The 13,715-nt window shown below is 55.8% G+C and overlaps 1 protein-coding gene across 4 annotated transcripts in view; it reads right to left on the minus strand.

The window, feature by feature from the left end:
• KDM2B (lysine demethylase 2B) overlaps nt 1-13,715 on the minus strand; it is a 106,728-nt gene that overhangs the window by 77,342 nt on the left and 15,671 nt on the right. For all 4 annotated transcript variants that reach the window (XM_045845284.1, XM_045845301.1, XM_045845293.1 and 1 more), the window contains exons 5-6: nt 6,505-6,683; nt 6,197-6,303 (exon numbers count right to left, since the gene is read on the minus strand). In XM_045845284.1, coding sequence (XP_045701240.1) covers nt 6,197-6,303; nt 6,505-6,683 — 286 coding nt within the window. The remainder of the gene's footprint in view (nt 1-6,196; nt 6,304-6,504; nt 6,684-13,715) is intronic.

Raw genomic sequence — 13,715 nt, forward strand, 5'->3', positions numbered from 1 at the left:
GCCCCCAAAAAACATGACAAGGGGACAGGAGACCTGCAGCACGTAACCACGACAGGGGTAGAAACCCAGCTTCTCCGTTCTTTGACCGAACCCCATCCACTGGGGCTACCCACCAGTATTAATGATCAAGTGCTAATTAAGCCACCAAAATCAAGTATCAAGTCCAACGATCAAGTGCTAATATTAGCTATTTACATGCATGATGTCCTTTCACCTTTAAGACAGCCCTAGGACCCCCCCCCTCCTAGGGAGGCAGACACTAAAGCCATTTGGAGGTGGTGTGTGCCTCCAGCCAGGGCACTGCTCCCTGGTGGTGGCCAAGCCAAGGGGTGGCCGGCCAAGGGGTCAGGCAGAGCTCCTTGGACTGGCTGGATTTTCCATCCTATCTATGTTTTGCCTTTTTGAGAGAAAAAGTAATAATTACAAGAACTATCCCCCACCCTGGATTTGAGCAGTCATTCATGGGTGTCCTTGAGTGAGGGTTTCGCCCCCCACAGAACGGAGGTGGAGTTCAAGGAATTGTCCACACGGGAGAATTATGACCACGCACGCCTCAGCTCCCGAATGGCAGGGGCCCTGTCGGGTTCATCCGCGTGAGTGGTGCCCCCGGCAGCAGGCCTGGAGTTCACTGGACTCAGCCTTTCCCGCCTCTGCGCCTCGGCGAGAGTCTGGGGCCTCTAGCGCCGGCCCTCCTGAGTCAGATCAGGTCCTGCACGTGTCTGGTTTGGGCCAGCACGGTTTCCTTCAGAAAACCAAACCAAGCTTTCTGAAGGCCTGGCTCTCCACTTAGTCCACAAGCCACACCAGCCCTTCCAGGATTATTCAGTTGCTACACCCTGGACCTGCAGGAAAGCTCCATGAACTTCAGTTTTCTCGTCTGCAGATTGGAAGTAGTCACACCTGCTTCCAGCCCTGCTACAATATGTGCACTAAGTGTCTAACTCACAGCACCTGGGTGTGTACATGGCGGCTCAGAAAAGGCCGGCTTTCTTTGTTCCTCTTAAACGTAGAGAGGAAAAGCCAGAAATCCAGCTCCACCCCACCCCCGCCCCGCCCCGTGTGAGCTGAGCAGCCTCCCCAGGCCAGTCGGCCTCCCTGTCCGATCTACCACACAGGGATTTTCCTTTACAAGGCCCGCACGCGTGGCTGAGGAGAGGACCAGCTGGGCGTGGGGTGCAGAGAGAGATAAAAGCCCGACGCAAATGTGAGCGGGGAGAGACCGAAAAGCAGAGGATGGCCCTGGCTGGGCAGCTCAACTGGTTAGAGCATCACCCACATATGACAGATGCGGGTTAAATGAATTCATCAGTAAGTAGAATAACAAATTGATGTTATTCTCTCTCCCTCTCTCAAACCAATACAAAGAAGACAAAGCAGAGGAAGTAGGCTGGGTCCTGTGTGACTACCTGAGGCCACCAGGTCTAGCATCTTGTCACATCCACTGTAACTGTAGCCTATGACTTCCCCAAGGCATATGGGGAGGGGGCAGGGGCAGGCGCTACAGCCCCCGCACTTCACAGAAGGGAAATCGGAGTCTCTAAGAGAAGATGCAAGACTCGCTGCGGCCCCCAGCGTGGCAGAGGAGCCCCCGGAACTGGCCCGTCCTGTGCCTGTTTTTATCCTGTTTCAGTTTTGCGTCCCCACATTTCCCCAGTTCTTCCTGTCGCCCCGAGAAACTGCACGGCCAGAAAATGCTGCCAACGCTCAACGCTGTGGGGGCCAACACGCTTTTTGCGAGATCCCCTTTCTGCTGGGACTTTTGAGCTCTTTCAATCCACAGCCAGCAACCCTCATGTCCACCGGCCCTGCGTGCTGCAGAGCCGGGGAGGAAGGGACTTGCTCGTTTCCTTCTGGAACGCGTTATAATACCCAACGGTCCACAGGGGAAAATGCACGCCCGTGTCATACACCCGGGGCGGCGATTTCCAGTGGGTGTGCCCCGTGCAATCAATACCTGACTGTTTTAGTGGGGGGAGGGGGGCGCTGGCCTCTGTTCCCTCAGATCGTTCAGTAGCATAATGACGCGATAGCCACCCAGTGTGAGCGAGTCGAAATCACACCTATTTTTTCATCAGATCAGCAAAAAGTATATGTTTTGGTGTACCGCAGAATTTTAGTAGTTAGTTCTCGTGTGCAGGGAAATGAAAAAGGTTGAACATCGCTGACCTGGGAGACAGTGGAGCCCTCAGAACAGGCCCACGAACTCTTTAACACCCCTCCCTCCCGGGGGCAGAGCCCAGTTCCCCACCCCGGGAGTTCGGGCCAGAGGCGGTGACTCACTTTTAATTAATAGAATGTGGCTGAAGTGAACGGTATGCAACTTCCAAAATTAGGCCTCGCGAGGCACTCCGGCTCCCTTCGTGCTCTCTCGGACCCCAGGCTCTGGCGGACCAGCTGCCATGACATGGGGACACTCAAGCGCCCCTTGGGAGAGACCCACGGGGTGGAGAGATGAGGCCTCCTGCCCGCAGCCGTGGGGGCGGGTCCTCCAGCCCCAGGCGAGCCTTCAGAGGGCGGCGGCCCCAGCCCGTCTGGACAGGAGCTCCTGAGAGATCGGAACCGGAGCCACACTGCTGAGCCACCTACGGAATCCTGACCTACACAGACTACGAAACAACGCTTGTTGTTGTTAAGTTGTAAGATTTTTTTTTAAGTTGTGAATTTTGAGGGGTGATCTGTTGTGCAGCAATAATACCCCTACAGTTATGTAGGGTTATTCCTACATAAATGATCACTGTGGATATAATCATAAGGAATTTGCCTAGACGATTCTACACAGCAAAGAGTATTTTTAAAAATTCTGTAGGTAGAGCGGAAGGCAATAGAAATGGACAGTACAACTGATATTCATTCAGTCCACCCAGTCGTCCTCCTTCCCCTTTATGTTTCTTCACGTTTGTCACCTAAATTATATTATTCACTTGTTTGCTTGCCTGTTTCTTCTCCCCGCCAGACTATAAGGACCATGAGAACAAGCAGTCCACCAACTACTTAAAATAGTGTCTTGTACATAACACTGAATAAATGCAACAACAGCCCTGGCTGGTGTAGCTCAGTGGATTGAGCACCGGCCTGAGAACCAAGGGGTCGTCGGTTCGATTCCCAGTCAGGGCACATGCCTGGGTTGTGGGCCAGGTCCCCAGTAGGGGGTGTGCAAGAGGCAACCACACATTGCTGTTTCTCTCCCTCTTTCTCCTTCCCTTGCCCTCTCTCTAAAAATAAATAAACAGAATCTTAAAAAAAGAGAAAAGATGGATACAATTTTTAAAACGTAAATAAATACATGCAACAATAGATAACTAACATACTACATACTCAGTATGAACCTGTTGTCTCCCATACACTTGTAACTGCCACCTCCACAACTGTCACCACCCCTTGCCTTAAGTATCTCAATCGAAACCCGTTAAAATGCCTAACCCCTGCCTTGGCTGGCGTAGCTCAGTGGGTTGAGAGCAATTTGGAACCAAAGTATCGCAGGTTCGATTCCCAGCCAGGGCACATGCCAGAGTTGCAGGCCACGATCCCCAGCAACTGCACATTGATGTTTCTCTCTCTCTCTCTTTCTCCCTCCCTTCCCTCTCTAAAAATAAATAAATAAAATCTTTTTTAAAAACCCCTAACCCCTCAGGACTGAGCAGCACAGCTCTGGAGACGGCAGTGACAGTTTGTGACGCTCCGTCTCCCCTCCCGCAAGCCCCCGATTCGGGTGGCGGGCCGGCCGTCTCCAGTCTCCAGGCACCTCCAGCATGAAAACGCTGTGATTTCCAAAACAGTGCCGTTTTAATTAAATTCCACAGAACCATGCTGCGGTCCTGGGGGCCTTCGTCGCCGCAGGATTTTACCTGGCTGATTAACGGAAACCAGCATTCTTTCCAGCCGAATGAGCGGGCTAGCTAGTTCCACGGTGACGATTTTCCTTCCAACAGGGTGCAAATCCTCTAACAAGTTGGCACAGCCACTGGCGGAGCTTATAAATCTGTCTGGCACACAATCCCACCGGTATGTCCAAGACAGGTGGTCCCAGAAAACGGTGAGCCCTTTTTGGGGTAATTAGACAGGATTCTCAAGGTATTAACAGAGCTCACTATGTAGAGGAGTCTTTCAATGAAGCGAAATTCTTCCCTAAGTATCTAAGGGAGTCAAGGTAGACATCAGTTCCCTGAAATACACGTCAGCCACTGCTGTCTATTATTTCCCCTTCCCACACGCCCGGTCTGCCCTCCGCCCTCCTCTCCCCGGCCCGTCTTCACCCTCATCTGACGCTGCAGTGGTTCCTCGCGCTGCCCCACCCCCCTCTCCCTCAGCTCACACAGCAGCCGGGAAGCGTGCAGGATGCAACTCCGAGCCCATCCCTCTCTGCTTCTGATCTCAGCAGGCTCCCCACTGCTCTTAGGAGAAATACAGGCCCCTCGCTATGGTGCACCAGCCCTGTTCCCCCTGGCGCCCCACCCCCACCCGCCGTGTACCCAGTGCCCTTTCCCTGACCCCCAGCCTCACCGGCCACCCTTCCACAGGTCGTCGCCCGCCCTACCCTGCCACCCAGGCTCTCTGCACAGCCAGGAAAGGTCTTCCTGGGCCTCAGCTCCTAAGAAACCCCTTTCCCTTTAGAGCTCAGCTCAGGGATGCCTGCCCTGCCTGCCCCACCCCCGCCTAGGGGATCTCCCGATACAGTGTCCTATGGCACAGTGGGTGTCCGCCTGTGGCCTCATCTCAGCTGATAGGGTCCCTTTGTTCCTCTGGTTATTAGATGAATGTCTGTCCCCAGAGAGACTGTAAGCTCTATCAGGGCAGGGAGCTCATCCGGGCTTCTCCCGGCTGCATTCCCAGTGCCCAGCACCAACTCGATGTTCAGCACGCTGAATGAACGAATGCATCAATCAATCAATCAATCATCATCCAATCAATGAGAACCGGGGCCTGCCTCTAACTCATCCCTGAGTCCTGCCTGCCTTCCTCCAGCTCCACCTTCATGATTCCTTCCAGGCCCTTGGCACGTCCCTCCCTCCGTCCCCGCCCACGTCCCTTCCATCTCCTTTAAAGCCCAGGTTCGATGTCTCCTCTGAGAGCATTTCCCGCTGCCACCAGCCAAAAAGGACTCCTCCTGGGAATGTTTGCCTCTGCTGGGGGGAGAGGCACACCTCAGCCCTTGTCTTTGAGAGGAGAAAAACGCCTGGGAAGTCATTAAAGAGAGCGAGAGCGAGAGCTTGAAAACAAAGCCTGGCGAAGCCCAGCGCCAGCACCCTGGCCTCCCTGACAAAGCCTGGCGCCGAGTCTGCATTCAGCAGGCGCCGAACGAGGTGCCGCCCGAATGAGGAGTTCACAGCCTCTGTGAGCTCCTGGGGGCACTCCTGGCAGCAGGGCAGACAGACGCTGATGGACTCAGGCCACCAGAGCCGACTCTTCTGGGAAGCCCAGGGCGGCCGCCCTGCCTGGGACAGCCAGCATCTCCTTCCCGTCCTGGAAACGGAAACACCGACGGCCCCAGAGAGTGAAGGCCTCAGGGTGACTTTGTGGCCTCCTCCCAAGGGGCAGTCACACAAATTCTCCAGCCCGTGTTGAGCAACCGGACGGTCTCATGACTTGCTCGGCACGGCGTATGTCTCGAGGTATATGCGGCGACACCCCTGCTAGTGGGTGTGGCCGCCAGCCCAGCCCAGTGCCAACCTCGTGCTTACAGCCACGTCTCAGGATGTCTGGTGAGGAAGCGGTCCCCGGGCTGGCGTGGGGAAAGGCTTTCCTGGGTTAGTGGCCCCAGGGCCCAGCAGCAAGAAGAAAAGAAACACCACAACCCACCCTATCCCTCCACAAAAGCAGTGTCCACAGTGGGTGGGCCTCCCTGAGTTGAGAAAGGCTGGACAAGTTTGTGTGAACACACACATGTGAGTGCACACACGTGTGCAAACACACATGTGTGCAGTCAGATGCATATGCACAGAGACCATTCCCATTACTCTTCCTCCTCCTCAGGCCACACCCCCCTGGGGACAGCTGGCAGGGAGGCCAAAGGACCGTCCGGAAGGAGGCTGCAGCCCTCGAGCAGAACACGGGGCCTCGAGTTCCGGGGAAGCGAGATGCCCACCCGCCCACACCGAGGGCCCGTCTCTGCCCGTCTCAGCGTCACTCTGGCCTCCGCAGGGGCTCACTTCCGGCCTCCACCCCTTCCCAGCCCCCCGCTGCCAGCGGGCCGTCTTACTTCTTCACTTTCGGATACTTCATCTCCGCAATGGCGTTTGTGGCTTCCATCTGCTTCTCCTTCAAGTGCTGGGGCCACATGTTGTCCACCCAGTCCACCAGGTCTACCTGGAAGCCAGACCCCCGTCAGCACCTCCTGGCCTCAGCTGTCCCTGAACTGGGCTCCCACAGCGCCTCACCCCCGCATCCTGTTCCCGCCATCCCTCACCCTCACCCTCCCCCCGGCCGGCAGCAGCAGGGCAGGCAGGGTGAGGCCTGGAGGTGGCGGGTATCCCAAGGGAGCCCCCACGCGCGCGGCCAGGGGCCTACCACAGTCGGCCGCTTGACCAAGTGCTCCAGCTTGGTGTGGCTGAACTCCAGGCTGATCACGTTGTACAGCTTCTCCCGCTGAGCCTCCGGCGTCTCGTAGTAGCGCACGAACTGGGACATGCTCATCTCCGTGCCCTTCTGCGTGTTCACGTCCATCACGTCCACCAGCCGCCGGCTGCCTGGGGGCGGGATGCACACGCCAGTTAACTCCCGCCGCCTGGGGGGCCACGCCCTACCTGGGAGCGCCCCCATAAAGTAAACCTCCTCCCACGCCCCCTCCTAAGGACACCCCACACGCATCACCCTTAATGCCACGTTCACGCTATCACCTCGCCTGTCACTCTCCTTACTGAATCTCTCCAACCCGCCTGCTTCCTGCACCATCCAGCCCACGCCACCATTACCGCTGCTCTCCAAGGTGACCCCCACAGCTCTGCAAGGGTCTGCACTCTCCGCCTCCTCCCCACCCGCCATGCTGCTGCCGGCGTGAGCTGTCTAGGACAGAGAGACCTGACCGTGGGCACGCCTCTCTCTGCTCAAACCGTCCATGGCTCCCCACTGCCCACCAAAGAACCCTTTGCAAGGCGCTCAAGGCCTTTCTGTTTATTGGCAGCACGAGGAAACGACTTAGCTCTAAGGCAATTGTTTGTCTAGCAGGCCCCCCCTCCTCGTCTGGGAGGCCGGGAAAGGTACATGGCGGCTCCGAACACCCTCAGCTTCACCCTGCTCTTCTTTTGCCGGCTGGCAGCCGAGAGGACTGGCCCCGACGGAGATTACAGGGGCCCTCGGCACTGCGTCCGGCACGTAAACGAACGTGTCCCTCTGTTACTCCCTGGTACGGATCGCAATACCTAAATAGGTTTCTTCTTTATTTAAGATTTTGTTTATGTATATATACATTTTAGAGAGATGGGAAGGGAGGGAGAAAGAGAGGGAGAGAAACACTGATGTGGGAGAGAAACATCAATGTGTTGCCTCTCTCATGTGCCCCCAAACCAGGGACCTGGCTCACAACCCAGGCATGTGCCCTGACTGGGAATCGAACCTGTGACCTTTCAGTTCGCAGGCCAGCGTTCAATCCACTGAGCCACACCAGCCAGGGCCCTAAGTATGTTTCGTTGTCTTTCTTCCCTCCTCCTCTGCAGCTGTCCTGAGGGCAGGAGGCTTATGTCTTATTCACTCCTTCGCCCCACATGTCTAGGTAACTTGGCGCGTAGTAGGAGCTCAGTAGATATTTATGAACCAAACAAGCGATGAACATTGGCTGTTCCGCACAGCATGTGACACACAACTTCTCAGACGCATGACTGAACCACGGAGAGCGAGTGCCCCTCCTCAGGGAAGTCCAGCCCCCACCTGTGCGGCGAGCCCCCCCACAGAGGAGGACAGGCTCGGAACTAGGGGGCGGGGCCTTTGCTGCAAGCCCTGGAGCACCACGGACCGCAGACCCTCGAGGAAGACGTGACCCTTTTGGGGCCTCTGCTTCCCCATCTGCGAATGGGAATCACGAGGGTTCCGGAGCTCCAGCCCGGGCGGAAAGTGGACGTGCTGTGAGCAGGGGAGACGGCAGACAGGAAGCAGACAGCCAGATCCTCAGGGCCTCGGGGCCTCGGGGCCTGGTCCCTCCTGTCTGCCGGGCACCGTCTGGTAAGAACCCAGCTCCTCATCAGCTCAGGGACAAGGATACAGCAAGCCAGAGGAGAAAAAGAAAGGCGGGCAAGAACCAGAAGCAGGTGGGCAGCACCCCCCACCAAAGCCAGCCAAGAATCATGCATGCACAGAGCGCCAAATGGGCCGGGCCCGCCACCCATTTCTCTGTGGGCCACGCTAAGGATGGCTTTTACACTTTTACGCGGTGGAGGAGGAAGTTAAAAGAACAGTAACGTTTTGCGGGGTGAAAAATCACATGACGTTCCAATCTCTGGGTCCAGATAGGACGCTTCACGGGGAACACGGCCCCGCTCCCTGGTTCCCACGTCCCTGGACGCTTCCAAGCTGCAGCGGCAGAGCTGAGTGATTGACGGAGGCTGAAGGGCGGGCAGAGCCTGAGATATTTGCTCTCTGGCTCTGGAGAAAGTCTGCAGACCCTTGAACCGGACGAAACCCTCGTGGAGCTTGCACACCGATGCTCCCTGTCCGTTCACGGTGGCAAGCACAGCTCTGTGCACCCAGCCGGCCCCCTGACGGGCCCACGGTCAATATTTGCTAAATAAACACATTGTGCCTTTCACCTGGTTGGAAGTGAGTTATAACAGAATGCCTTTAACGCAGAAAAGAACGTGGGTGTTACTGTCGTCTGCATTCGGTGCCTGGTTTTCCCAACCACCCCAGGAGCTAAGGAGGACCGTCCCTGTTTTACTAATGAGGAAACCAAGGTCTGGAGACAGATGTGATTCGCTCAAGACATCCCCAGAACATTCTCTTTCTGCCAATTAGAACAGTCAGTCCTTACTGGGCACCGCAGCCCAGGCAAGCTCTCTACACAGAGTAAGTTAATTGTAGTAACAGTTCTGTGAGGTGGGACATCTATTATACCCATTTGATGGATAAGAAACTGAGGCTTGGACCACTCGCTTGCCCCAAAATACCCAGGCAGTGTGAGCAGCAGAGGTGGGACTTGAAGCCCATTCTATGTGATGCCAGGGCCCAAGTGCTCACCGCCACCCCCGCCTCGTCCCAGGCAATGCTGAATTCCGATCATGCACTGAGGTTAAAAACGACCCACCCCCCAGGGATCCTGGGAAAGCTGGGAGAAGCGCTTTGTTGCTGCTCTGGGAGTGCAGATCCACCAGGGGGCATCCCTGAACTTTGCTGGGGATTCCGGTGCGCTCCCGGCCCTGCTGGCTCCTGACCAGGGCTCCTGGAACAGGTGGGCTCTGCTCAGCTCTTCTGGAAAGCCCACCTGGCAGGGAGCCTGCTGTCAGAGCCTGGGAGGTGGGGGCAGAACAGGCCTCCAGGCGCCCAAACCCTCACCCCTCTGGCAGCCTCCCCCATCTCCTCTCCTCTCCTCCCCTCCCCTCCCCTCCCTACCCTCACTCAAGGTCAAGCCTGTGAGGTCTCCTGTGGGAGGGGGTTTGCTGGCAGGTAGGCGATGGGAATCACAGCCTTCGAGGTTCCTGCAAGTCAGCATGGAAGGCTGAGAACTCAGCCGCCCCGGACCAACACAATGCAGTGATTAAGCAAAGACTTCGTGGGTTCAAACCCCAGCCGGGCCTCTTCGCTCCTCTAAGAATTCTTCTTCCCCTCAGGAACGTGGCCACAGAAATGGCAGCCAGCCCGTGGGGCTGTCCTGGGACCGAAACCAGCTCACGCAGGTGAAACGCTTCTGAGAAGCGCCTGCGTACAGGTAGGCCCGCGGGCAGCCAAGTCCGTCTCTCATTACAGGTGGACAAAGGGACGTACTCTATCCTCTGCCAGCCGGTCCCGATGGACTGACCACTACAGACCCTAAAGCAGTCGAGACGGCTACGGCTAAGGGGCTTTGATGAGGGAGGGGGCGACGAAAATGTTCTCCAGTTCACGGCGGGTGGTCACACACATCTGCGGACAGACCCCAAACCATCCAACGGTACACTTTAAACAGGTGAATTGCATGGTATGTAAATTATCTCAGTAAAGCTGTTGTTAAAAGAAACCCAGACACCGAATGACCCAAGTTGGTTTTACTGAAAGTATGTCTTTCCTTTCAGAAGTCTCCTATCAATTAAAGAAAAAACCATTAAAAATGTAAATTATTCAGCCACGAGAAGACATGCAGTGCCCACCCACGCGATGACACGGAGGAACCTCAGAAACATGATGCTCGGCGAGAAGAGACACGCAAGTGGTCGAGTGGCGTGACGACGCCATTGGTACGGAATGTCCGGAACAGGTGAATCCGTGGAGACGGAGAGTGGCCGAGCGGTTGTCAGGGGCTGGGGGCAGAGAAACGGGGAGTGACCGCGGCTGGGTCCAAGTCCCCTTTGGAACAGGCAGAAGTGACGGTTGCACAACACGTGAAGGTATTAGACGCCGGTGCATTGTGCACTTTAAAAATGGTAAGTTTTTTTTAATCTGGCTGGCATAGCTCAGTGGATTGAGTGCAGGCTGCGAACCAAAGTGTCGCAGGTTCGATTCCCAGTCAGGGCACGTGCCTAGGTTGCAGGCCACGGCCCCCAGCAACCGCACATTGATATTTCTGTCTCTCTCTCTCTTTCTCCCTCCCTTCCCTCTCTAAAAATAACTAAATAAAATCTTTTAAAAAATGGTAAGTTTTATATTGTGTCAGTTTCACTTCAATACATTCTTTCTTTAAAAACGTCATGCAGGACACTGCTTTACATCTCAGATGCTCTCCCACTCTGGCAAGAACAAGCCCTCCTTTGGTTCCGACCTCTCTCTCCCTCCTTTCACCCAACGACTTCTGTCGTCGGAGGGTCCTCCTCGGGGCTCAGGCACTTGGCACATGGGGGATCATTCATCTCCACAGACTGGCCCCAGGGCTCTTCCCTCCCCCAGCCAGGCACCTGCCTGGGCTCAGTAAGGTGACCTAGGGCTCAGGGATGCAGGGACAGGTGGAACCCTCTAGAGCAGAGGTGCCAAACTCATTTTCCCCGGGGGCCACATCAGCCTCGAGGTCGCCTTCAAAGGGCTGAATGTGAGGTTAGGACTGTATACATGTAACGACTCCTTAACAGTTAAGTGAGATCCCAGTGTTGCCGCCTGGTAGAAACAAGGTGCGGCCAGATTCGGCCCTTGTGTGTGCCACCTGTGCTCTAGAGAAACGACAAAGGGTTCAGTACTGCAGGGCAGTGGAAGTGTGGAATGGGCATTTACTCATTTTATTTTAGATTTTATTTATTAATTTTTAGAGAAGGAAGGGAGGGAGAGAGAGAGAGAGAAACATCAATAACATCAATGTGCGGTTGCTGGGGGCTGTGGCCTGCAGCCCAGGCATGTGCCCTGACTGGGAATCGAACCTGCGACACTTTGGTTCGCAGCCCGAGCTCAATCCACTGAGTTATGCCAGCCAGGCGGTATTCACTCATTTTAAGGGACTGTGACAATGTTACTGTGGTTAGGAGCTTCAAAATCTCTTCTCATGGAGAATCGCACATGGAAAACGTGATGGGTGAAATGGTCTGACGTGTGGAAATGCTGTGAATGGTGCAGGAGAGGAGGACGTGGACGGGATGGGGGGCGGGGGCGGGACCACAGAGGGTGTTCTCGGGGGTGATGGGGACACAGGAGTTCAGGATACTTGGTCTGCTCTCGGTGCTTTTTAAAATTCTCTCCAATAAAAAAAAAAACATAAAATAAAAAATAAATAAATAAATAAAATTCTCTCCAATAAAAAGTATTTTTGTAAATCCCAAGCTCGAGCCCTGGCTTGCGTAGCTCAGTGGATTGAGCGCGGGCTGCGAACTGAAGTGTCACAGGTTCGATTCCCAGTCAGGGCACATGCCTGGGTTGCAGGCCACAGCCCCCAGCAACCGCACATTGATGTTTCTCTCTCTCTCTCTCTCTCTTTCTCCCTCCTTTCCCTCTCTAAAAATAAATAAATAAAATCTTTAAAAATAAATAATAAATAAATAAATCCCAAGCTCGGTTGCTGGCTCTGCGGCTCAGGGAACGCACCCCTCCAGGACTGCCCGTTCACGGAAGAGGACCTAACTCGGGGCCTGGCACCCGGTAAGGCCCGCCACGCACTCGGCCACTGGCCTCCGCGTCGGTCTGGGAGAGAACCGTGGGGCTCTGGATTCCACGGAGTGCGGAGGCGCCCCCATGGGACAAAAAGGGAAAGGGTGCTCCTTCTCTCTGCCCTGTGCATTCCAATTCTAACCCTGGAGCGGCAGCCCTACCCGGGGCTCTTTTATTCTCACTGGTGAACACGCCGGACGCCCAGGTGTCTGGCCTGTTCCTCATCAGGGACAGCCATCGGGAGGCCAAGGAATAAGCAGCGGGAGTGCCCCCGGCACCTGGGACGGTGCCCAGAGCCCTGGATGGAGCTCCAGGCCCAGCCACCCCGACCGGCCCTGCGCTAGGCCTCAGTGGCCTAGGATGTGAAGACAGGAAGTACTTGACCTTCATACCTTTTTTTTTTTTGGTTGCCACAAAACTCTTTCTTCAAACAGAAGCTGTGACAAGAGCCGAATGCATGAATAAAAACAAGAGCTCGGGCCGAGGTGGGAAGGGCGCTCAGGACTCACACACAGATTCTCAGGAACTCCCTTTGAAAGCCACTGGCTTAGGTCACGTGTGGGCCCTCTTCCAGGGCCACCGCGCTGACTTTTAGCCTAGTTCTTAAATCCTCAGGTCACACCCGTTAAATGTGAAGTGGGGGGGGGGAAGGAGGCAGAAGAGGCCCAGAGGGGTCACCGGGGACAGTCGGGGCCTGCCAGTCCCTTTTGGTCTGAGCTGGGGGATTAAGAGTTGACGCTCCGTCTTCTCAGGTTCCCTGTCTGACCTGCCACCAGTGGCAAAGGAGAGAGCTGGGTACAAGTGTCCCGTCTCTGAGCAGGAAGCCCGGCAAATGCCCACAGGGACAGAAGGGCCAGATCAGTGCCAAGGCGGAATGTGGCCCTCCCAGCTTCAGGGAGCAGCCACCCAGAGCAGGTGACAGGGACAAGCCGCCCTCTGGAGCCTGCATGGGACCACAGCGCTGCAACCCTCCGGCCCCCGGAAGGCAGTGGGTTGCAGGGGAAACGTTCCCCTCCAGCGCTGGGTGCCTGGCCCTGGCGTTGCTAAGTAGGCCGGCAGCTCGGCCCCCTCCTCTCTCCCCTCCCCCCGCCCCTCCCTCCCAGTCTCATTGGTTCGCTGGGCTCACAGGCTATACACACACACACACACACACACACACACACACACGCATCCAACGAATTCCAGCCGCATAAATTAACCCGTGGCCCCCTGGCCCTTGCTGTGAAGGCTCCATCAGTCAGCTCCCAGAGTCCCCGGCTCCGGCCGGGAGGGGCTGCTGAAAGTCACCTTGAACACACTAATGTGAAGCACACACGGGCCCCGACCCCGAACTCCCCCGAGCCCGCCCTTCAGAGAGTGCAGCCCACTGGTCTGTGCCATTCTTCTGGAACCTTCTCCGTCATCCTCCAGTTTCTGCACTGGTTTTTTTTAGCTCTCTCCTAGGGAGTCTTTCCTCATCCATCTCACAGAGGCCGACTTTATTAGCAAGACAACTGGCCACAGGTTCAAATCCCACTCTTCTATTTCCCAGC

This window comes from Phyllostomus hastatus, unplaced genomic scaffold (genome assembly GCF_019186645.2).
Source record: "Phyllostomus hastatus isolate PE091 unplaced genomic scaffold, TTU_PhHast_1.1 phas_contig_1162, whole genome shotgun sequence".
Taxonomy (NCBI): Eukaryota; Metazoa; Chordata; class Mammalia; order Chiroptera; family Phyllostomidae; genus Phyllostomus; species Phyllostomus hastatus.